Raw genomic sequence first — 20,675 nt, 5'->3', positions numbered from 1 at the left:
GGACCTAAGGTTTCACACATGCAAGCTAAGCACTCTACCAGCTAAGATATGTTTCCAGTCCGTAAACTTAAAAAAAATCATATTTAGAAGTTGGAGATGGCTCAGGAATGCAACATTTGTTGCTTTTGCAGAGGACCCAGATTTTATTCCTAGCATCCCACATGCCCACAGAGTAATTCCCTAACTCTGTTAACTGCAGTTCAGTAAATCCCTCTTCTGACCTCTAGGGGGCACCAAACATAAAAGTGGTAAACTGTCATACATGTATGCAAAATGCACATTCATAGAAAACAAATCTAAAAAAAATCTATACACATTTTATATACACAGAATTTACAAAAGCTAATGACACAAATTCATTAGAAAAACTACTACAGCATTGACTAGTGTATAAATTAGAGCACACCGTGGGGATTCTGTGGGGGCCATGAGCAGGCTATAAAATGACCATGTTCTTTCTTTCTACATGGTATCATGTATGCAGCACCCACTGTGTTGATGCAAGAGTGATACATGCAGAGCTCAGAACTCCTAGTCACACCAAGTGTAAGAGGAAACACTGTGGAATACAGGAAACACTGTGGAATACAGGAAACACTGTGGAATACAGGAAACACTGTGGAATACAGGAAACACTGTGGAATACAGGCAACACTGTGGAATACAGGCAACACTGTGGAATACAGGAAACACTGTGGAATACAGGAAACACTGTGGAATACAGGAAACACTGTGGAATACAGGAAACACTGTGGAATACAGGCAACACTGTGGAATACAGGCAACACTGTGGAATACAGGCAACACTGTGGAATACAGGCAACACTGTGGAATACAGGCAACACTGTGGAATACAGGAAACACTGTGGAATACAGGAAACACTGTGGAATACAGGAAACACTGTGGAATACAGGCAACACTGTGGAATACAGGAAACACTGTGGAATACAGGAAACACTGTGGAATACAGGCAACACTGTGGAATACAGGAAACACTGTGGAATACAGGCAACACTGTGGAATACAGGCAACACTGTGGAATACAGGAAACACCACTGTGGAATACAGGAAACACTGTGGAATACAGGAAACACTGTGGAATACAGGAAACACTGTGGAATACAGGAAACACTGTGGAATACAGGAAACACTGTGGAATACAGAAAACACTGTGGAATACAGAAAACACTGTGGAATACAGGAAACACTGTGGAATACAGGAAACACTGTGGAATACAGGAAACACTGTGGAATACAGGAAACACTGGAATACAGGCAACACTGTGGAATACAGGAAACACTGTGGAATACAGGAAACACTGTGGAATACAGGAAACACTGTGGAATACAGGCAACACTGTGGAATACAGGCAACACTGTGGAATACAGGAAACACTGTGGAATACAGGAAACACTGTGGAATACAGGAAACACTGTGGAATACAGGAAACACTGTGGAATACAGGCAACACTGTGGAATACAGGCAACACTGTGGAATACAGGCAACACTGTGGAATACAGGCAACACTGTGGAATACAGGAAACACTGTGGAATACAGGAAACACTGTGGAATACAGGAAACACTGTGGAATACAGGCAACACTGTGGAATACAGGAAACACTGTGGAATACAGGAAACACTGTGGAATACAGGCAACACTGTGGAATACAGGAAACACTGTGGAATACAGGCAACACTGTGGAATACAGGCAACACTGTGGAATACAGGAAACACCACTGTGGAATACAGGAAACACTGTGGAATACAGGAAACACTGTGGAATACAGGAAACACTGTGGAATACAGGAAACACTGTGGAATACAGGAAACACTGTGGAATACAGAAAACACTGTGGAATACAGAAAACACTGTGGAATACAGGAAACACTGTGGAATACAGGAAACACTGTGGAATACAGGAAACACTGTGGAATACAGGAAACACTGGAATACAGGCAACACTGTGGAATACAGGCAACACTGTGGAATACAGGAAACACTGTGGAATACAGGAAACACTGTGGAATACAGGAAACACTGTGGAATACAGGCAACACTGTGGAATACAGGAAACACTGTGGAATACAGGAAACACTGTGCAGCAGTTTACACGACTTAGTCATTTCCTTCACCAAAACCAAAACCAAGACAGACATGAAAAAGAGAATGAAGGAGATGCTGATGGCGTCTGTCTCTTAAGGTCAAGTTCTTAAAGCACAGGTAACCTATCAAGAATACTCTGTCCAGAAGTGCTCTAACAAGGGCTGAAAGGATGGAGTCACAGGATCTACAAACTAGGCAAGCAAATCAGAAACTAGAAACATGCTCTTCTTGGGCAGATGGGAATGGGGGTTCAAGAGAGGGTTTGACAAGCCAGGGTTTCCCCCGCTGTCTGGAACTCACTGTACGTCAGGCTGACTTCAGACTAAAGATCCACCTCCCTCTGCCTCTTGAGTCCTGGGGTTAAAGGTGTGCACCACACTGCCCGGCTAGAAACATTTGCACAAAAAGTTAAGTTTGTAAGTCTGCACCCAAGTGGGGGGGGGGGGGGCGGTGAGCTCTTATTTTAAACACTTGGCCCTTTTACTAAGAGTGTATAAAAGACCTATAAATAGCCCTTTCCAGAGAAACTCAACTAACAGACTTTTGTAATTTGTACATTAGAAAATTATGAGGGGTGGGCAGTTGTGTGGGGAAACACCCTCATAGAAGGAGAGGGGATGGGATGGGGGTTTATGAACAGGAAACCGGGAAAGAGGATAACATTTGAAATGTAAATAAAAAATCCAATAAAAAATTATATGACAAAGAAATAAAAAGAAAGTTATGATAAAAAATGAAGAAGTTAACTCCCCAAAGAAAGTAATAGTAGTTATTTCATAGGCTCCACTCTAGGAGGGAAAAATGTACACATCAATACATTGACATGTGACTACACAGACAGTATTTCTTTCTTTTTCTTGGATATTTTATGTATGTATGCCTCAGTATGTACTTTGAAAAACTATTCCCGTTCACAACTACTATAGTGTACACACACACACACACACACACACACACACACACACACACACACACGAACTGGCGCTAATACATTATGAAAAGGCTTAATATGATTAGTAAAACCCAACATCCAGATAGACCTATGAAACCCAAATGACTCCAAAGGAACTGAGGCTTACAATTTTATCATTCCAAAAGTAAAAGGCCTCACCAAAAAGCCCTTTACTGTCTTCATGTGGCTCAGGTTAAGAGCTCTCTCTGTCTGCTTCTCCAGAGGGCCTAGGTTCTATTCCCAATGCCCACAGGGTAGCTCATATTAAGTAACTCCAGTTCCAGGGGATCTAACACCATATTCTGGCCTCTGAGGGCACTGCACAAAATGGGATACTGACACACAAGCAGGCAAACACCATATACATATAATAAAATTAAGGAAAAAAAGTGTTAAGTGTTGGACCCTCCCCAGCCCCTGCCCAGACACAAGACCAAACTTACTCTGACAATCAGTCAAGATCTGCCCTACAAGCCAGTATGGCCTTCTCTAAAGTAAGACAACAGGCACTGTACTGCACCTCAGCGAGGGCTCCTGGCTCCTGCAGCAATCACCTAACTTAGATATCCATAGCTACATGAGTTATACACAGAAAGGGCCTCCCTCAGTCAGTCCCTAAAATTGGTGACAGTCATTTAACTGTGTAGCAGTGAGGTTTTGCTACACTGCTTTGTGCTCCCAGTGTGTTGCACTTCCAGCTACCCGTCCACAAAATCGTTGGACCCATGAATGAGACACAAAACACACATTAGCTTATTTTTAAAATGCCTTGGCTGGTTCAAAGGCTAGGCACTCCTAAACCTTCCCCTTCTACCCTAGACCAATCAGGGAAGTGGCCAGTGGGCACTTACCCAAAATCTCACTCGCCTGATTGGCTTAGCTCCTGCAGTTCCTACATCCATCCATGGAGATCCTCTGTCTCCTCCTCCCTCCTGTGTAACTCTAAGGGTCTCCCTTTGCCCCAGTCATTGGCCGTTGGCATCTTTATTGATCGACCAAAAACCAACTGGGGACAAGGACCTTTAGCATTTGGACACACAGATTCCAGACTGAATCAAAGCATTAGAGCCAATGTCCAACATAACTGAGCGTTGTCAAGGGTGGGCAGCAAGTTAGGCAAGGATGCTGTGGAGTGGGCTTTGCTTATGAATGCAGCTGCCTGCTGTGTCAGTGAGAGAATGAAATGGATTTGTGGGGTGCCTTCACGGGGAGCTAGTGGTATACATCCCCCCTCCCCCGCTGTCCTTTATCCCAAGTACCTTCCAACTCCAAGCAAGTGTTCTGTACTCAAGCATCTTTCGCCTCTCTCCCTTCAATCCCTCATTAACAGGACAGATGTGGATGCCTCTAGCCAGCCGCTGAGAAAGAGAGGAGAGCCCACAGCCACCTCCAGACATGAAGTGCACGGATGTTACACTGACGACACAGATCCCTATGTGGGATGCTTGGCTCCCTCAAAAGATTCAAGACCCAAAGAAGGGCAAGACCTCTTTTATTATTCCCGAATTTTCTATACAGCGAACCTGAAGATGGCAATGGTCTGGCTGTGGGGCATTCAGTAAGAGTGCGTGGCTGTCACGCAGAGCCCAGAGTGCAAGTATAGTATCAAAATAACACCTCCCCAAAGCCTCGCCCTGGCCCTTCACCCTGCAGAAAATGTCTCTTAAGGAAAAGGCTGTAATAATTTTATCACCTCTGAGATTCACGTTCTCAAATCTCCTCCCTCTCATCATGCCAATGTTGATGAATCACGAAAACATTCTTAAGATTACACGCATGTCCAGATAATGTTACCCAGTGAGTTTTACGTCACACTGGTGGCCAATGCCAGGGGCATAGGAGGCCACTCTGTCAGTAAGTTAACAATCTGAGCATAATCTTGTCACAGGTTTCTAATTGTTTTCTTATTTTTCACGAAACATGGCAAGGACAGTCCAAATGTTATTTATCAGCACGCAGTCAAAGTACAGAAGGTGCAGGCTGGAATTCTGAACACATTGTATCACTTAAGCAATGTGGCATCTGATACTGTCAAAGAAGAGACAGGAATCCAACGTTACTTACTAAAAGCAGCAATCAAGGCGCTACACAACATTTCTCGTGGACTCTTCCTCCGCTGCAGACTTGCTATTGATAGGCCTAATCCAACTACTTCTAGCTCCAAGTTTTCAATTAAATTCAGCACATGAATCTAATGCTACAAATATGCACACTACTGAAAACAAGTCATAAAATATCCCTTCAGACACTACACACAAGAACCAAAACTCCAACTGCATCCAAGAGGTAGGCAGTTTATAAAATGTAGTTGGCCCTCTATCCTGATAAAGAATTTCTACCCCCAAGATAGCTATCCTTCCAAGAAAGCTTGAATTTTACCATAAACATTAAGCAATTAAACACATCTGACATGATTATTAAAAAAAATAATCAGCTGGCGATTGTCCATCATATTCCACAGTGGCAGGGTGTAGTTGTCCTTTCCTAACACAACTAGCACCGCCTGGGGACACACCCACTCCCCAGGGACTGAAAAACTAAAAACTAAGTACAAGTAGTTACTCAGTACTTTCAAACCCCCTGCTCTGTGTGTTCACTCATGGCTCCTCTCCTCCTTCCCAGTTCACAACGTTAACACTGAAAACATGGATGCTACCATAGGGCCACTCTAAAGGGAGCAGCCAACTGCTACTCTACAGATGCTACCTCTACAGCAAGGCACATTGACCTCTGTACTTGTGGGTGTGCCGGGGCATGTGACGAGCAGTTTAGCCTTAAGTTGGTTTCAGATCACCATTTAGCACCAGATGCACTGGGCTCTGAAACAGGGCATATGAAACAGGGTGCATCACCACCGTCTCCACACCCTCCATTCCCTAGGTATATTCTACTCTAGACCAGTTTATTAAAACAAAATTACAGCACTACTCAAAATAAATGCTCAGTGGAGCTGGGCATGGTGGCACACATCTTTAATCCTAGCACCAGGAGACAGAAGCCATTCAAGTAGCGAATGAATCCCAGGCTGGCCAGAATAACAAACTGTGCCCACCCACAAAAAAGAAGAAAATCGGGCTGAAGAAATGACTCAGCGGTTAAGAGCACTGACTGCTCTTCCAGAGTCCTGAGTTTGATTCCCAGCAACCACATGGTGGCTCACAACCATCTGTAATGGAATCCGATGCCCTCTTCTGGTGTGTCTGAAGACAGCTACAGTATACTCATATACATAAAATAAATTTAAAAAAAAAAAAGGAAGAAAATCTCCATGAAGCTCTTCAGAAAACCATCCAAGACCTAGTGTCTGACAATCATAGCATCTGAAAATGAACTAGTAAGCCTATCCTGTCAGTAAACATGTTCTTCTTTGGTTTCTTGACTGACTGACTGACTGACTGACTGACTGACTGACTGTATGTATGTATGTATGTATGTATGCATGTATGTCTTGTTTTGTTTTTGAGAGAGGGTTTTTCTGTATATCCCTGTTTGTCCCGGAATTCGCTCTGTAGACCATGCTAGCCTTGAACTCCAGAGATTCACCTGCCCCTTCCTTGTAAGTGCTGGGGTGTGTGTGTGTGTGTGTGTGTGTGTGTGTGTGTGTGTCTGGCTTTTAATTCATTCTCCTGCCTCTGTCTCCTAAAATCTGGGATCACAAGCATACTTAGCCATACCCAACCTTAACAATAAACACACGAAAAAATTAGACCAATTAAAAGGAGAACTAAGAGTTTGTATGAAACAAAAATCAGTAGGCCAAACTCTAGGAACAAATACTTAAATCATAATAAGCACGGGGAATGAGTGGCATTCAAAGGTGTGAGTGTGAGAGTGTGTGTGTGTGTGTGTGTGTGTGTGTGTGTGTAGTGAATTCCTTCCTGCCCCGCTTAAATGAACCTAATTAGAAGCTCATTACAGAACAGTTTTAGTTGGGTGTTAGGAAATGATTACCTCTCTATTAACTCTTTCTCGTGCTGTCAGAACACCTGACAGAAATGATCATCCAAGTGAAATTTCTAGTTTGACCAGTAGCACCTCAAAGAATGAACAATTTCTAATCATGCAGTGCAGCTGTAGACAAAGAATCTACACTCACCTTTAGTGAGGATCTGGAAAAAGGCTTGGGTTGGGGCCCATCCTTCTTTTACAAGTGTCTTGATTTTTCTTTTCCTAAGTACTTTTTGTGTTATTTGATTTTTTTATGTATGAAAAGGTAATGTGTAAAAAATTACATTAAGGAGCTAGTTAGTTACTTCTAACTTGTACTGGGAACAAGATCCTTGGGGCTCACACATCAACTAGCCTCAGAACCCGGTGAAACTCTGTCTCAATCAGGGACAACTTCTGAGTTAGGATTTTGGAAACCTCTGGTTTCCACATGCATGCAAACTAGCGTGCGCGCACACACGCATACACACACACACACACACACACACACACACACACACACACACACACCATTAATAATATTCAAAAGAATGAGGCAGGAGGGTGGCAAGTTCAAGACCAGCTTAAGACCTTAAGTTGGGGGGGCGGGAGGAAGGGGAATTAAGGCTGCCTCCAGACTGCCACAGGTTAAAAAGGTCTGTCTATTGTACAAAGCAAGTCCAGGTACTGCTACACCTGCATATTGAAACCACATCTCAAAAACAACTACAAAAGAATAAGCAATGAAAGAACTATGAATTATAGGTGCCTGGGTTGGCAGAACAGCTACACCTAAGAAAAAAGTATAGTGCTAATTTTTTTTAAGATTTACTATAATTAATGTATGAGTGCTCTGTCTGCATGTGCATCTGCATGCCAGAAGAGGGTATCAGACTCCATTGTCTGATGGTCGTGAGCCACTCGCTCTGTGGTTGCTGGGAATTGAACTCAGGACCTTTGCAAGAGCAGGCATTTTCTACAAACTAAATGTACACGAATCTGCCTAAGATTTAAAATGCTGTACATGCATCAATGTGGCCAGGGTCAAAAACTGTGTGTTCAGTAACATGGCCAAGTTCGCCAACTAAGTGAGAAATAAGATTATTATAAGACCATTCTTACTCAGAACAATTCTGAGGGATAAAAGGTAATCACTTAATTTTTCACTTGGTAGCCATAATACAAATCATTCTATAGAAAACCATTATTCCTAATCACCACAAAACAAGTACTTTTCATTGTTGTTTTGCAGGGTTTCTCTGCATAGCCCTGGCTGGCCTTGAACTCAGAAGTCGCCTCCTGCCCCTAAATGCTGAGATTAAAGCTGTGCACCACTAGGCCCAGCAGCACAAAACTGCTGGAAAAAGGGCCATCCTGCCTAGAGAAGCAAGCAAACCAAGCTGCCCTAGCAGCCTGTTCCTGTCCTAATCCCCCGGAGGGAGGTTGGGAACAGCTGCAAGTAGACAGCTGCCCTCCACAACACTGCCCTATTCACCACATCGCAGAGCGTGTTCTGGGGGCTCGCTCACAATCAGAGCTCAGAATCCACTTCCCATGATTATCTACACATGGTCCACACTCGCAGAAAAAATAAACTTGGATTTAAGACTTTAAAGTGCCTAAAAAATAACCTTCAGGCCAATCAATAATCCTGCACTCTGGAGACTCAACCAGGTTCCCAAAAAAACACATCTGCTTTCCTAAAACCAAATAATCTGATTTCATAATAGGCTCAAGTTTCGTGATAACATGAGTTTACTCTGGTGTTACTGACCATTTTCAATACTGTGTGACGGGAAAAGGACATCAGCCATGGTGTTCCTCATGAGGAAAACTAGTGAACATACAATATACCAAATAAAACATACAATATACCAAATTCCCATAAGAATCTCAATCTTCTGAACACAATCCCCAGGAGTAGGGTCTCCACTGACAATGCAGAGAGCATGGCGTGCTGGCGCTCAGAGCTGCCAGGCCACTAAGGTAGAGTGAATTGTCCACCGACACATGCAGAGTCCAGCAGGAAACAAGCCAATCCCAACAAATCAAAGGAAAATACTAAGACTGAAAGTGAACCACAGAATATTTCTCTCCTCGGTATTAATAAAGGATTGGTTCTGGGACCCCTCTTACACAGATAACCAAAACCAGCAACTTCCTTCTACAAAATACTAGGTTATAGATACAATTAAAAATGTTATACTATGGGCTGGTGAGATGGCTCAGCGGCTAAGAGCCCCAACTGCTCTTCCAGAGGTCCTGAGTTCAATTCCCAGCAACCACATGGTGGCTCACAACCATCTGTAATGGGATCCGATGCCCTCTTCTGGTGTGTTTGAAGACAGCTACAGTGTACTCATATAGAATAAATAAATATTTTTTAAAAAGTTATACTATATAGGTGATATATAAACATGTTATATAACCTATACCCTCTTCTACACGTTCAATCACCTCTAGATTAGCTGTAACACTTAAGACAAGGCAAATCCCATGAAACAGTTGTTCTGCTATATTTGGTAAATTAGAGTAGGAGTCCTTACATGTTTAGTATAAATGCAATTTTGTGTATTTTTAGTTGAATCCTATGGGTGTAGAGAGCCAACTATACACTAATATATAATAAAAATCATTTCTCTATCTACTAGTCACTTGGGCAAGCAACAGAGCACAATATTTTAAATACCTAAATCTGATGATCTAAGTGGACCTACCAACATCTAAAAACTGTAGAAGGGATGCTGGGAAAGCTCAACACCACTGCACAGTGGCCAGTCAATAATGCAATTCACTCAGGATATAAAGCCCAGAAGGGAAACGAAGGCGTCACAAGCCCTTGAACTGCACTCAGCACACCAGGATGGTCATAGGTGGCCTGTTTACAAGGCACGCTTCACAAAAGTCTGAGACAGAAGTCAGGGAAGGGGTCCCCAAGTCAATCAACATCGAACTGAGCTGAGTGGAAACTAACAAAGGTGAAAGAAATCCAAAGGAAACCCAAAATGAGCAAAATAAAGGGTTGAGAAAGCCTTTCACCTTAGAAGCCATCAGGACAGGTATGTGTCTGAGAAGACAAGTCTCAAACTCTGGGGGAGAGACACACTGTAGGAGGTCAGTCCAGAGAAAGAGCCTTTCTTAGGAAGGCAACACTTGCTCAAGACCACTCACTCCAAGTGTGCTTGCTGCCTCTCCAGAGGCCTCAGGCTCAGTGCCAGCAACCATATGGCAGCCACAAGCACCATCCACAACCTGAAGATCCCGTCGTCTTCTGGCCTCTGAAAGCACCGTGCACAAACACACATGCAAGCCTCCTGAGAGCCGGACATGGCTCACAGGCGAGGTCAGAGTGCTGGTGTGCAGTTCAGATTACAGCACACACACCTCTAACAGTGCCGTGGAGGTGGGGCACACAGAGCTTGTTAGCTACCGCCTAGCCAGTGTCTCAAACCACCCCAAGTCTTTCTTTGGTCTCTACTCATGCAGACATGAGTACACACGTACACATGCACTCCTACACAACACTTGGCCAGCTGCCCCACTGTATGCAAAGTGCTGCCTCAAGCCCAGCACAGCAAACTCGATCCTCTCCTCACAGCCTCAGTGCAGCTGGTGCCTTTCACTCCACTGTACCTCGCACCAGGCTCTCCCTACACTAAAAACCATCTCTCAGGCACTAAGGACAACAGATACTTTTTAGGCTATTAACCTAACCAACTCCTTTTCTCTGACTACAGATCATATGCACCGAGTCTTTCCCACCTTCAGCGTCATCTCCAGTATCTCAGAGTTCTACACTGCAAGCTGACATTTCCACCCCGAAGTCCAGACAGCAGGAACGCATGACTACCCAGAGCAGGATCCTTCAAGAGAGCTTCCTGGCCACCCGTCAGCCCCGGCTGGCATGGCCTACACATGAGAGTGGCCACCCAGGCTCCTTCCTAGCCCACGCTCACTCAGGGTCTCACACCACCTCCCTTCTCCTTCCTGAAATCCTCGGCCTGTGAGCACTTGCCTATGTACTATGCTGCCGTTCTTGTCTGTTTATGTCTGTGACACAACCAGATCTGTGTTACTCCTTTAAGATTCCTGAGGTCCCTCAGACTAAGGTGCAATCCTCAACCTTCCCCTAGTAACTAACACACCTAGTTACATGAATTCCTGCTGCTCAGGGAATCTGCATATTAATTTTTTCCATTGAGAAATGAAACTCTTCCTTAGGAGCCAACACCTAGCTAGTGCCTCCCTGAGGGGGTCTGTCCAATTTACTCCTAATGAGCCTTGGGTGACGGTGAACTCCTTTAGAGCAGCAAGCAGCGGCTGTCCCAGCACTCACTCCTTGACATCACAATACTTTAACACTGGCTTTCTGGCTCCCATTCCAGACTGGGAGCAACACGATAATGGGGACAGTGTCCTACTCTGTCCCCACCACCTGCTGCAAAGACTTAACACGTAGTCTGTTCCGTGTGTGCTGAATACAGAATGGAAGCACATCTCAGTCATGCATTAAAGATTCAGGGAGGTATTAATTCCTTCTAAGTTACTAACTCACTGCGTGGGAAGGCAGCTCTCACTCATTTCTTAAGAAAATATATATATATTTTATTTGGGAATGGAGCAATGGCTCAGTGGTTAAGAGCACTGGCTACTCTTCCAAAGGACCCTGTTTCAGTCCCCAGCACCCACATGGCAGCTCCTATAGTCTATACCTCTAGGTCCTGGGGCTCCAACATCCCCTTCTGGTATGTGGTGCACAGACATACCCATGCAGGCAAAACACCCATACACATACAAATTTCTAATTTTTAAGATATTTAAAAGATTTATTTTGTTCTTAAAATCGTGTGTGTGTGTGTGTGTGTGTGTGTGTGTGTGTGTGTGTGTGTGTGAGAGAGAGAGAGAGAGAGAGAGAGAGAGAGAGAAAGTGAGGGTGCCTATGAAGGCTAGGTGTGGGATTTCCCCGTAGCATGAGTTACCAGGTTTGAAAGCCACCGAGTGGGCACTAGGAGGAGAGCTGAGTCTTCTGGAAGAGCAAAAACTCCCTCCTAACAACCACTGAGCCATCTCTCCGGCCCCATCTTCACCTACTTCTTATTAGCAAGTGACACCCTCAGCATTTCAAACACCCTCTAAACTACTGCACCCTCCTGACAAAATCCAAAATTACCTCCTTGAACACTATCACCACGACAGCTGGTCCCACTGCCAAGAGCAGCACCTATCTCCCTAAGTCACCAGTCCTGTGGAGACTTCCAGTCCAAACATCAATGTCAGTGCTCTGTGAGACTGCTTCCTGTCTATCAGAACACCCGAAAAGCCATACACATCAGCACTGCTCTGACTGAACAGGACAGTCTGTAGAAAGCAGAGCAGACTAGAGCAATCACCGTTCCATCTCCACCATTCATTCACTGAGTGATCCCAGAGCCTCACTGGGTCATCCGTCAGCAGGTTATCACAGCGCTTACATGATGGTATCGGTAAAGCTTCCAGTTCAGCGTCTGACAACCAGAACAGAAAAGAGGGGAAGTGACCGTCAGCATTCTGTCCAGCATTACAGGAGACTCGGGCCCTCCAGACTGCCCTTTATCCACAGAACGAGCTGTTAGGGCAGAGGTCCATCTAACTGCACAAGCCCCCTGGCTCTCTCTATCAATAGATCCAAATGAAGCGAAAGCAACACAATTAGGACGTTTTTAAAAGACTGAGCAAGCAGGTTAGCTGAAAGCCCCGTGCCTGAGGCTCAAGCACAATCGACATGATTAGACTTTGATTCCAGTGTAGACAGGAAGCTTCTGCCCCCGTTCGCACCATCAAAAACAGCATAAGAATCCCAAGAACTACAGTCAGCTTCCAAAACTTAGCCACTGCTAGGACCAAATATTCAGAAACTGCCATGCCTTTACCCAGTGGCTAATGCTTAACTAGCAAATTACACAACATTTACTAGTAACTGGATACTGTTTGCCAGAAGGCTCCTGGATGTTCATGGCACTCTCTGGCCTGAGAAACTGGCACTCTCTTCCCTGTCAGTAAAGTTTCTTCTTTGGGTCCTAGCACTTGACGGGGCCAATACAAGTTCCTGCCATTGCTGTAAAATGTGTTAACTCATGGCACTGAACACATTTACTACCATTCAAAATGTCAATAAAAATGTATATAACAAAAAATTACCTGCCTATATAATAAACTCCTTTTTTATTAATGACAAACACAATTCTTCAGAACTAACATTTTCCCCATTTTAGCATGTTTTATGGGCGGAGGGAAGAGTGAGGTAAAGTCAGAGGACAGCTGGAGTCTGGCCTCTCCTGCCATGGCCCTGGGGATCAGACTGAGTAATGGCCCCCTTCACCTGCTGAGCCATCTCACAGGCTGGGTTTTGTCTTCCTGGGACAAGTGCTCACTCTGCAAGCAGGCCGGCAATGCCTGAGCTTACGTGACCCCGTGACCCTCCTGCCTCTCTGCTGAAGCACAGGGCCACTAACGTGTGTGGGGGCCACCGCACCAGCTTCTCACAGTCCTCAATTCTTGGGGCAGGTGGGTGGTTTTTACTTTCTACTCAGTGTCCGTTTCTCATTTCCGTTTTTGTATAATTTCTATTTTTATCATTGTGAATGTGCTCACAGATGTTCATGGGCCAGCCTTTATGTGGAGGCCAGAAGACAGGTCAAGGAGTTGGTCCTCTCCTACCGTAGGTTCCAGAGCTGAACTAGGGTGACCAGACTTGAGCAGCAAGTCCTTTTACTTGCTGAGGCCCTCATCAACCCTAAAAATATCTAAGTCCCCAAATACCTTTGTCATGCAAGTACACAAGAAGAAAACTAGTAGTAGGTAGCCATTTTTGAATCCTAGAAACAATGAAGTTATCTACCCTCTATTCTCTGTCACCGGCCAACAGCTGAGGCTCAGATCACGTGTGCATGACACAAACCTTTAATGTAGGCTTATCAGAGGTAACAGCTAAACAAATCAAAGAACACACCAAGCCAGGGACTTCAGAGAGGAAAGACACATACTTTCATTAAGCTGCATCTACACAAACCATCCATCCCTACAGGATCTTCCTTCCTATCTTCCTTTGCAAACATTGCAAGGAAGGGTCTTGAAAGGTTCAGCCAAAGGCCTATGTGTTAGAGACTTGTCCGAGTTGTACTGAATTCAAAAGAAGCCCGTCTGAGGTCGCCAGCATCAATAGTATGCAAGCAGTTAGCAGATTCCAGCAGGACCAAGAGATTTCCATGAATGGTTCTGGAATTTGGTTTGGTGAGAAGGTGTTGTTTGCTTGCTTGCTTGTTTGCTGATTTGGAAGGTTTTTTGACATAAGGTCTCTGTGGTGGTTTGAAGGGGAAGGTGTTTTTAGATAGAGTAGGGATGGCTTTGTTGGAGGAAGTGTGTCACTGGGGTTGGGCTTCCAGAAACCCAACCAGGCCCAGTGTCACTTTCTTCCTGTTGCCTCTCAGCTCCTTCAGAAGACGGCAGCCTGTGCAGAGATGACGGTGACTAAACCTTTAAACTGTAAGCCAGCCCCACTAAGTACTTCCTTTTTAAGAGTTGCTGTGGTCATGGTGTTTCTTTACAGCACAGAAACCCTGAGACTGTCTCTAACTCAGGCTGACCTCAAACTTGAACACTTCAGTCTCAGCTTCCCCAGTGCAACCATTACAGGTGCCTACAGCACCAGGACTCTGTTCTTGTCTCGGTATACTAAGGAACCAAAAGATGGTTTTTCAAGACCGTTCTCTGTGAAGCTCTGGCTGTCCTGTAACTCTTTCTGTAAACCAGGCTGGTCTCGAACTCAGAGATTCACCTGCCTTTGCCTGTGGAGTACCAGGATTAAAAAGTATGAACCACCACTGCCTGGCTCTAAAAGGTGACTTTAAAAAAAAAAAAAAACTATACCACAACTGTCTCCTTAATATAAGTCTGTCTAAATAGTAATTACTCCATAAACACCAGCTCAAAGTAAAATCGTACAGATTTTTAAATAAGTTCAAGAGCCACAATAAAAACCAACAATAAAACAATCCTTCCTTTTCATTTTCCAAATTATACTTCTTTCATTGTTCAAAATAACTTATTTAAAAATGATGGGCTACTCCTAGTCCTCTCACCAGACACTAATAAAGACTGCATACACCAGGCCGGGTGGCACAAGCCTTTAACTCCTGTGTTTGGGAGGCCCAGGCCAGAAGATCTGAGTCTGAGGCCAGACAATGACATAGTGGTAACCTATTTCAAATAGGAAAGTGATTGCTGGGCTGTCAAGATGGCTGTTCTGATGAAGGAGCTTGTTAGCAGGCCTGGCAACCCAAGGGGATCTTCAGAACCTGTGGAAAGGTAGGTAGCAAACACTGAGCCCAGATCTGTCCTCTGACCTTCACGTACTAGCCAGAGAATGCACGCCGACAATCTCTACCCACAAACTCAAAAGTAGTAAACAGGATTAGTGCAAACCATTGATCCTAGCATTTGAGAGGCAGAGGCAGGCAGAGCTCTATAAATTCAGGGCCAGTCGGCCTGTTCTGCACAGTGAATTCCAAACCAGCCAAGGCTATATGAGGTCCTATCTAAAAAAAAAAAAAAAAAGATTATTATTGAACTGGAAAGGATTTGAGGTAATTTTCAAGTAAAAACTAAAAAGGTTGTATAACTTTAGTACCTGATGTGTGCAGCCAATCCCCAAAGGGGGGGGGGGGGATGATAGCCCAGCAAAAGACAACAGAAAAAATGGAGTGAAGAAAAGGCATAATGACATTTCCCCAAAGCAACTACATCATTAGGAAACCAAGCCTAGAGCGGAAAGGACTTGAGATTGAAGGGCAAGGGCTCACCAACCTGTATCTAACCCCATAAGAACTGTGCCAGCTGGCTTTGTCAGCCTGACACAGACTTAGACATACTGGGAAGAGGGATTCCCGCCCGCCTGGCAGTGTTCCCCCATGCTCCTGCTTGAGTTCCTTCTAGCTTCCCCCAGGATGAAACTTAACCTGGAGGTGAAATAAACCCTCTGCTCCCCAAGTTGTTTGTGGTCAGTGTCCTATCACAGCAACAGAAAGCAAACTAAGAACGAAGCTGTGGAAGAAGCGGTGCATCAGAACACAACAGCAGTGAATGCTGAAGACACAGGAAAGAGAAGGCACGCTCTGCCGCGGGCTGAGGCAAAATGTTGAAACAACCTTGCCCATCTATTACTCCAGTAGGAGACAGTTACTCTCAGCTCTCCAGACAGTTTCCTGCTGTCCTCTCCACCTTAAGTGACTTAAAAGACGTCATCCAACAGTGTTCTCAACAAAACCAAAGGAGGATATATGATTCAGACAAAACTGGAACACAAATCCCAATATATCAGCATACATGACATCTTAAAAACAGATGTGGTAATCTCTAATTCCAGCCCTGAGGAGGCAAGGCAGGCAGAGATAGTAAGATCTTGTATAAAAAACAAAACAAAAAAAAAAAAAAAACAAAAAACAGAGTTGTATAACAGATGTGATGATTATTTATCTTTGAAAGATTTGCAGATATAAAGGTAATTGTTTCTTTAGTCAGCAAGAAAAATGAACAATTTAGGAAAACTGTACAAGACATGACAGGATCCAAATAAAAAAGAATTAATATTAGCATGTTTTGAGAAAATTGTGGTGGTGTATGCCTTTACTCCCAGACCTCGGGAGGCAGAGGCAGGTGGATCTCTTGTGCCTGATCTACAAATGAAGTTCCAGAACAACCATTGACTGTTACACAGAGAAACCTTGTCTCAAGAAACAAAATGGGAAAACACCTGATCCTGACACTTCAAGCATATACTGTTTAACACAAATCTAGAAATGTTTGATACTTGGTATCTTAAGACTAGAACTGTCACGTTTCAGATACACTCCTTAACTGCTCTTCCTTTCCTGCTCACCTTTATTTTCCTTTCATTGTTTTGTCACCTAAGTTATACCATATGCTCTACATTACAACAATAATCCCATATGACCTTTTTCAGTTTTTAATCCTACTTAAACCAAGAGGTGATTGAGCCATACCATTTACAACTACCGTCAGCCAGGTGGCAGTATTGCTGCTGTGTAGACACCATCAATGGCTTATCTTCTGCAAAGATTATCGAGTCCCAGCATCGAAATGCCTCAGACCACACAAAAGACAGTTTTTGTTTGCTTGCTATATGGTCTCCCCTACTGCACCCTAAAACTAGGACATTGGTTTATTTACTTATTTAATCTGTGAACTCAAAATGAAACAGTAACTGGTGCATACCAATGTTTGACCTATGGAACATTTTAACATCTCTAAAGTGGCCAATGGGTCCAAGTCAAGAGCTGGCCCAAATTTTGTTTTTCTTTTACTAATACACATAATAATGACCAAGTTTTACAAGCAATGGCACCTAAGATTTAAAGAAATGCAATAAGAGAAAAAAAAAAAAAAAAAAGGTGAGGCATAACTTTAACAGGGTTTCTCTGTGTAGCTCTGGCTGTCTGGAACTCACTCTGTAGACCAGGCTATCCTGGAACTCAGAAATCTGCCTACCTTAGCCTCTCAAATGCAGAAATTAAAGGCCAGCACCTCTGCGGCCACCACCACCTGAGGGTAAGGTGCACCTTTAATCCCAGCACTAAAGAGATAAAAGGCAGGCTGATATCTGGGAGTCCCAGGCCATCCAGGACTACATAGTTGAGGTCCTGTCTTTAAAAATAAAAAGAAGATAAAGATGTTATCACTTCTAAAAATGATCCCAAGTGTTACTGAATCCAAGAACAGAAATGGAAGGTTATACACGCACCGACAGACACTGGGCCTTAGTTCCAACACCGGGGTAAAGGACTAGCTTCAGTCCATCTCAAAGAAGTGGGAGAGGGACAAGGCAGGGAAAAGGAGAGACACGGTAGCACGTGCCTTAATTCCAGTTGGGCAGCAGAGGCAGGTGGATCTCTAATTTGGGGTCTGTGTAGACCAGCAATGGTCTACAGAGATCGCCAAGCTAGTGCTACACAGTGAGACTGTCTCAAAAAGCAAACAGCGCTGGAGTGAAATACCCCAGCATTGAATGCTCTCTATCCCAGTGCACCCAGGTTCCATTCCCAGCACCCACGTGGTGGCTCCCGTCTATAACTCTAGTTCCAGAGGAGCCTACGCCCTCTTCTGGCCGCTGTGGGCACCAGGAATGCACGTGGTGCAGACATCGATGAAGGTAAAACACCCATACACTTAAAAGATGGGTGGGCAAGCCAGTGAATCCTGGTTGCCGAAGATTATCACTTTAGGTCAAGGTGCAGACAGCTTGGGGAAGAGAATGAGATTTCTTGTCTCTAAAACAAGTGGCAAGTAAATGTTCATTCTAAACCAGCCTACATACTGTTTTATTGTTACTACATACATTCTTGCCGATCTTTAAATTATCTGACATGGTAGTATACACAACCCTAGAGAAAGGAAGAGAGGGAAACAAGAAGGTTCGGATGTACAGAAAAATACCCGAGGCAAACAGTCTGAATCAGATAGCTCCCCCCGAATCTACTAGCAGTGGGAAAAGACCATGGATTCCAAACTAGAACTTAGCAACTCTCTAAAGTTTGCCACCAATACTTGTTGCACACAAGTAACAGACACTTTACCCATCAGGAAATCAAGGAAAAGGACAGCAAAGGTGTTCCCTGGTCTGAAAACTCAGCTCTCCCCAAGTCAACACATCTCAAACACAGAACCCTTTGACCTTCCATGGCCGAGGGGTACGGGGTCTCCAGAACGGTTTCTAGTTAAAGGACTACTTTATAGGAGGACTAAATCGAGGAAGAAAGTGCTACTGCCTGCAGGGTGGGCGATCGGCGACTCAAAGGACCACAGTCGTGGTCTATGAAAGCCCAGGTTAAGGAATCTGGTGCTCAGAACATCTAAGGACCTGGACGCCACCAGAGGACATCCTAGTGCAAAGGAAACTCTCCAGAGAGGGAAACCCAACTAGCCCTGGGCCAGAGGCGTGCAGCTCAGTCCCCGCCCTTCCCGCGCGGGGAAGACTGGCGCAGTTCACAAGCAAAATGTCACAGGGCCAAGACTGAGCGCGCCAAAGCAAGGCCCACCCACGGGAGCCGCGGACGCTCCCGGCCGGTCCCTCCCCTTCCTCCGCCCGCCTAGAACTCATTCATTCTTCTGGCGGTTGAAGAGTCCACCCAGCCCAGCCGCCCAGGCCCAGCAAGCCCACCAGATGCTTTGTCTCCCACCAGCCGGAAACACGGGCGCGCACTCGAGCGCGCGCAATGGCATCAGCTCCCCGTACCCGGGGCCTACAGATGGGGGAATCTGGGGTCCGAGGTCAAGTCCCAGACCCAGCCACCTAGAAATGATCGCCAAGACCCCACCGTCTCTACAACTCAACCATTCTTCAAGGCACCCCTGTTCAGTTTTAAATCACTAGATTCTCCATTCTGCTTTCAAGAGATAGGGGCCCAGTCCGGTTCGGAAGGCCGAGGCACCTGGCCTGTGCGGTCCCTCCCCGGAGCATGGCGTGACGGTCCAACTCGTACTCACTTGAGCAGCAGCTGGTCGTGCTCGGCCTTGAACTTGCCCAGCTCGATCTGTAGCTTGGCGCGCTCGCGGGCCGTGTCGTCTAGAGCGCGGCGTGCGTCGGCCAGCTCGGTCTCGTAGAGAGCCTTGAGCCCGGTGAGCTCGCGGCCGCGCACCTCCTCGCGCTCGGTCACCTGCAGCTGCAGCGCGCTGTTCTCCGTCTCCAAGCTGCGCACCTTGTCAATATACACCGCCAGACGGTCGTTGAGCTCGCGCAGCTCCTCTTTCTCCTGCAGCCGCGACAGGCGCGTGGGGCTGAGCGGCGTGGCGGGGGCGCTGGCGCGGCTGCCCGCCCGCTGCTGCACGGGGGTCGCGGTCGCCATGGCGGGCGGCGGGATCTAAGGTACAAACCACAGGCCGGCGAGGACGGAGTGTACCTGGGATGGCGGCGGCGGGGCTACCGCACAAAGAGCGAAGCGGGAGGGCCGCGATCGCCCGCCAGACGCCCTTTGTGAGTGTACACGCTCACTCGCAAACGCGCGCGGGAAGAGGCCAGGACAGCCTGGAGACCGAAACGGGTGCGCGTCGCGGACGTGAGTCTCCCGCCCGTAGCACTTTTGTTTCCTCTCGGGCTGCTCAGAGCGGCAGGCGGGCCAGGGAGGAGGGCGGCGAGAGGCGGGTAGGAGGCGAGGCGCGGGGGGCGGAGGTGGCACGGGCCGCGCTCCGCAACATGGCGGAGCCCCACGTGACCGCCGCTGGCCAATGGCGAGCGGCCGGCGCGCCCCTGCGGCTCCGGGGCCCGGCCTAGAAATTCAAAATCTGACCCTCCGGCAACCGTCCGCCTCGCGCTCCGAGCTGGGCGTGGCGGGGAGGGGTGCACCGCACTGCTCGGTCCTTAGCCCGGAACCCAGCGCCTGCCGGGTCTCGTGGAGCCCCGTGGGGACCCCTGGAGGGGCCGGGCCTGCGAATGGCGGGAAAGAACCGCAGGCTTCCGGGGCGGGTCCGCGCCGCCTCCGGCTGCCCGCGGTTCAGGGAAATTCAAAAGTAAACTGGACCGGCCACGGGCGTCCGCGGGCTGTGTAACCTCATGCAGAGGCCTGACCTAAATGGGTGCTGCGGTCCCAGCTCCCAGCTCTGCTTGCTGGTTCCAAGAGCGTGCCGCTATTTTTCTCTA

General features: G+C 46.2%; 1 protein-coding gene across 1 annotated transcript in view; it reads right to left on the bottom strand.

Annotated features, from left to right (window-relative positions):
• Positions 1-20,208, bottom strand: part of Lmnb1 (lamin B1) — a 39,346-nt gene extending 19,138 nt beyond the window's left edge. Inside the window, exon 1 of the mRNA NM_053905.2 lies at positions 19,526-20,208. Coding sequence (NP_446357.2) covers positions 19,526-19,884 — 359 coding nt within the window. The 5' untranslated portion in view covers positions 19,885-20,208. The remainder of the gene's footprint in view (positions 1-19,525) is intronic.
• Between the last annotated feature and the right edge of the window lie 467 nt (positions 20,209-20,675).

Source organism: Rattus norvegicus, chromosome 18 (assembly GCF_036323735.1).
Source record: "Rattus norvegicus strain BN/NHsdMcwi chromosome 18, GRCr8, whole genome shotgun sequence".
NCBI lineage: Eukaryota > Metazoa > Chordata > Mammalia > Rodentia > Muridae > Rattus > Rattus norvegicus.
Note: the sequence above shows the minus strand (reverse complement) of the source record. Positions and strands in the feature narration are given on the sequence as shown.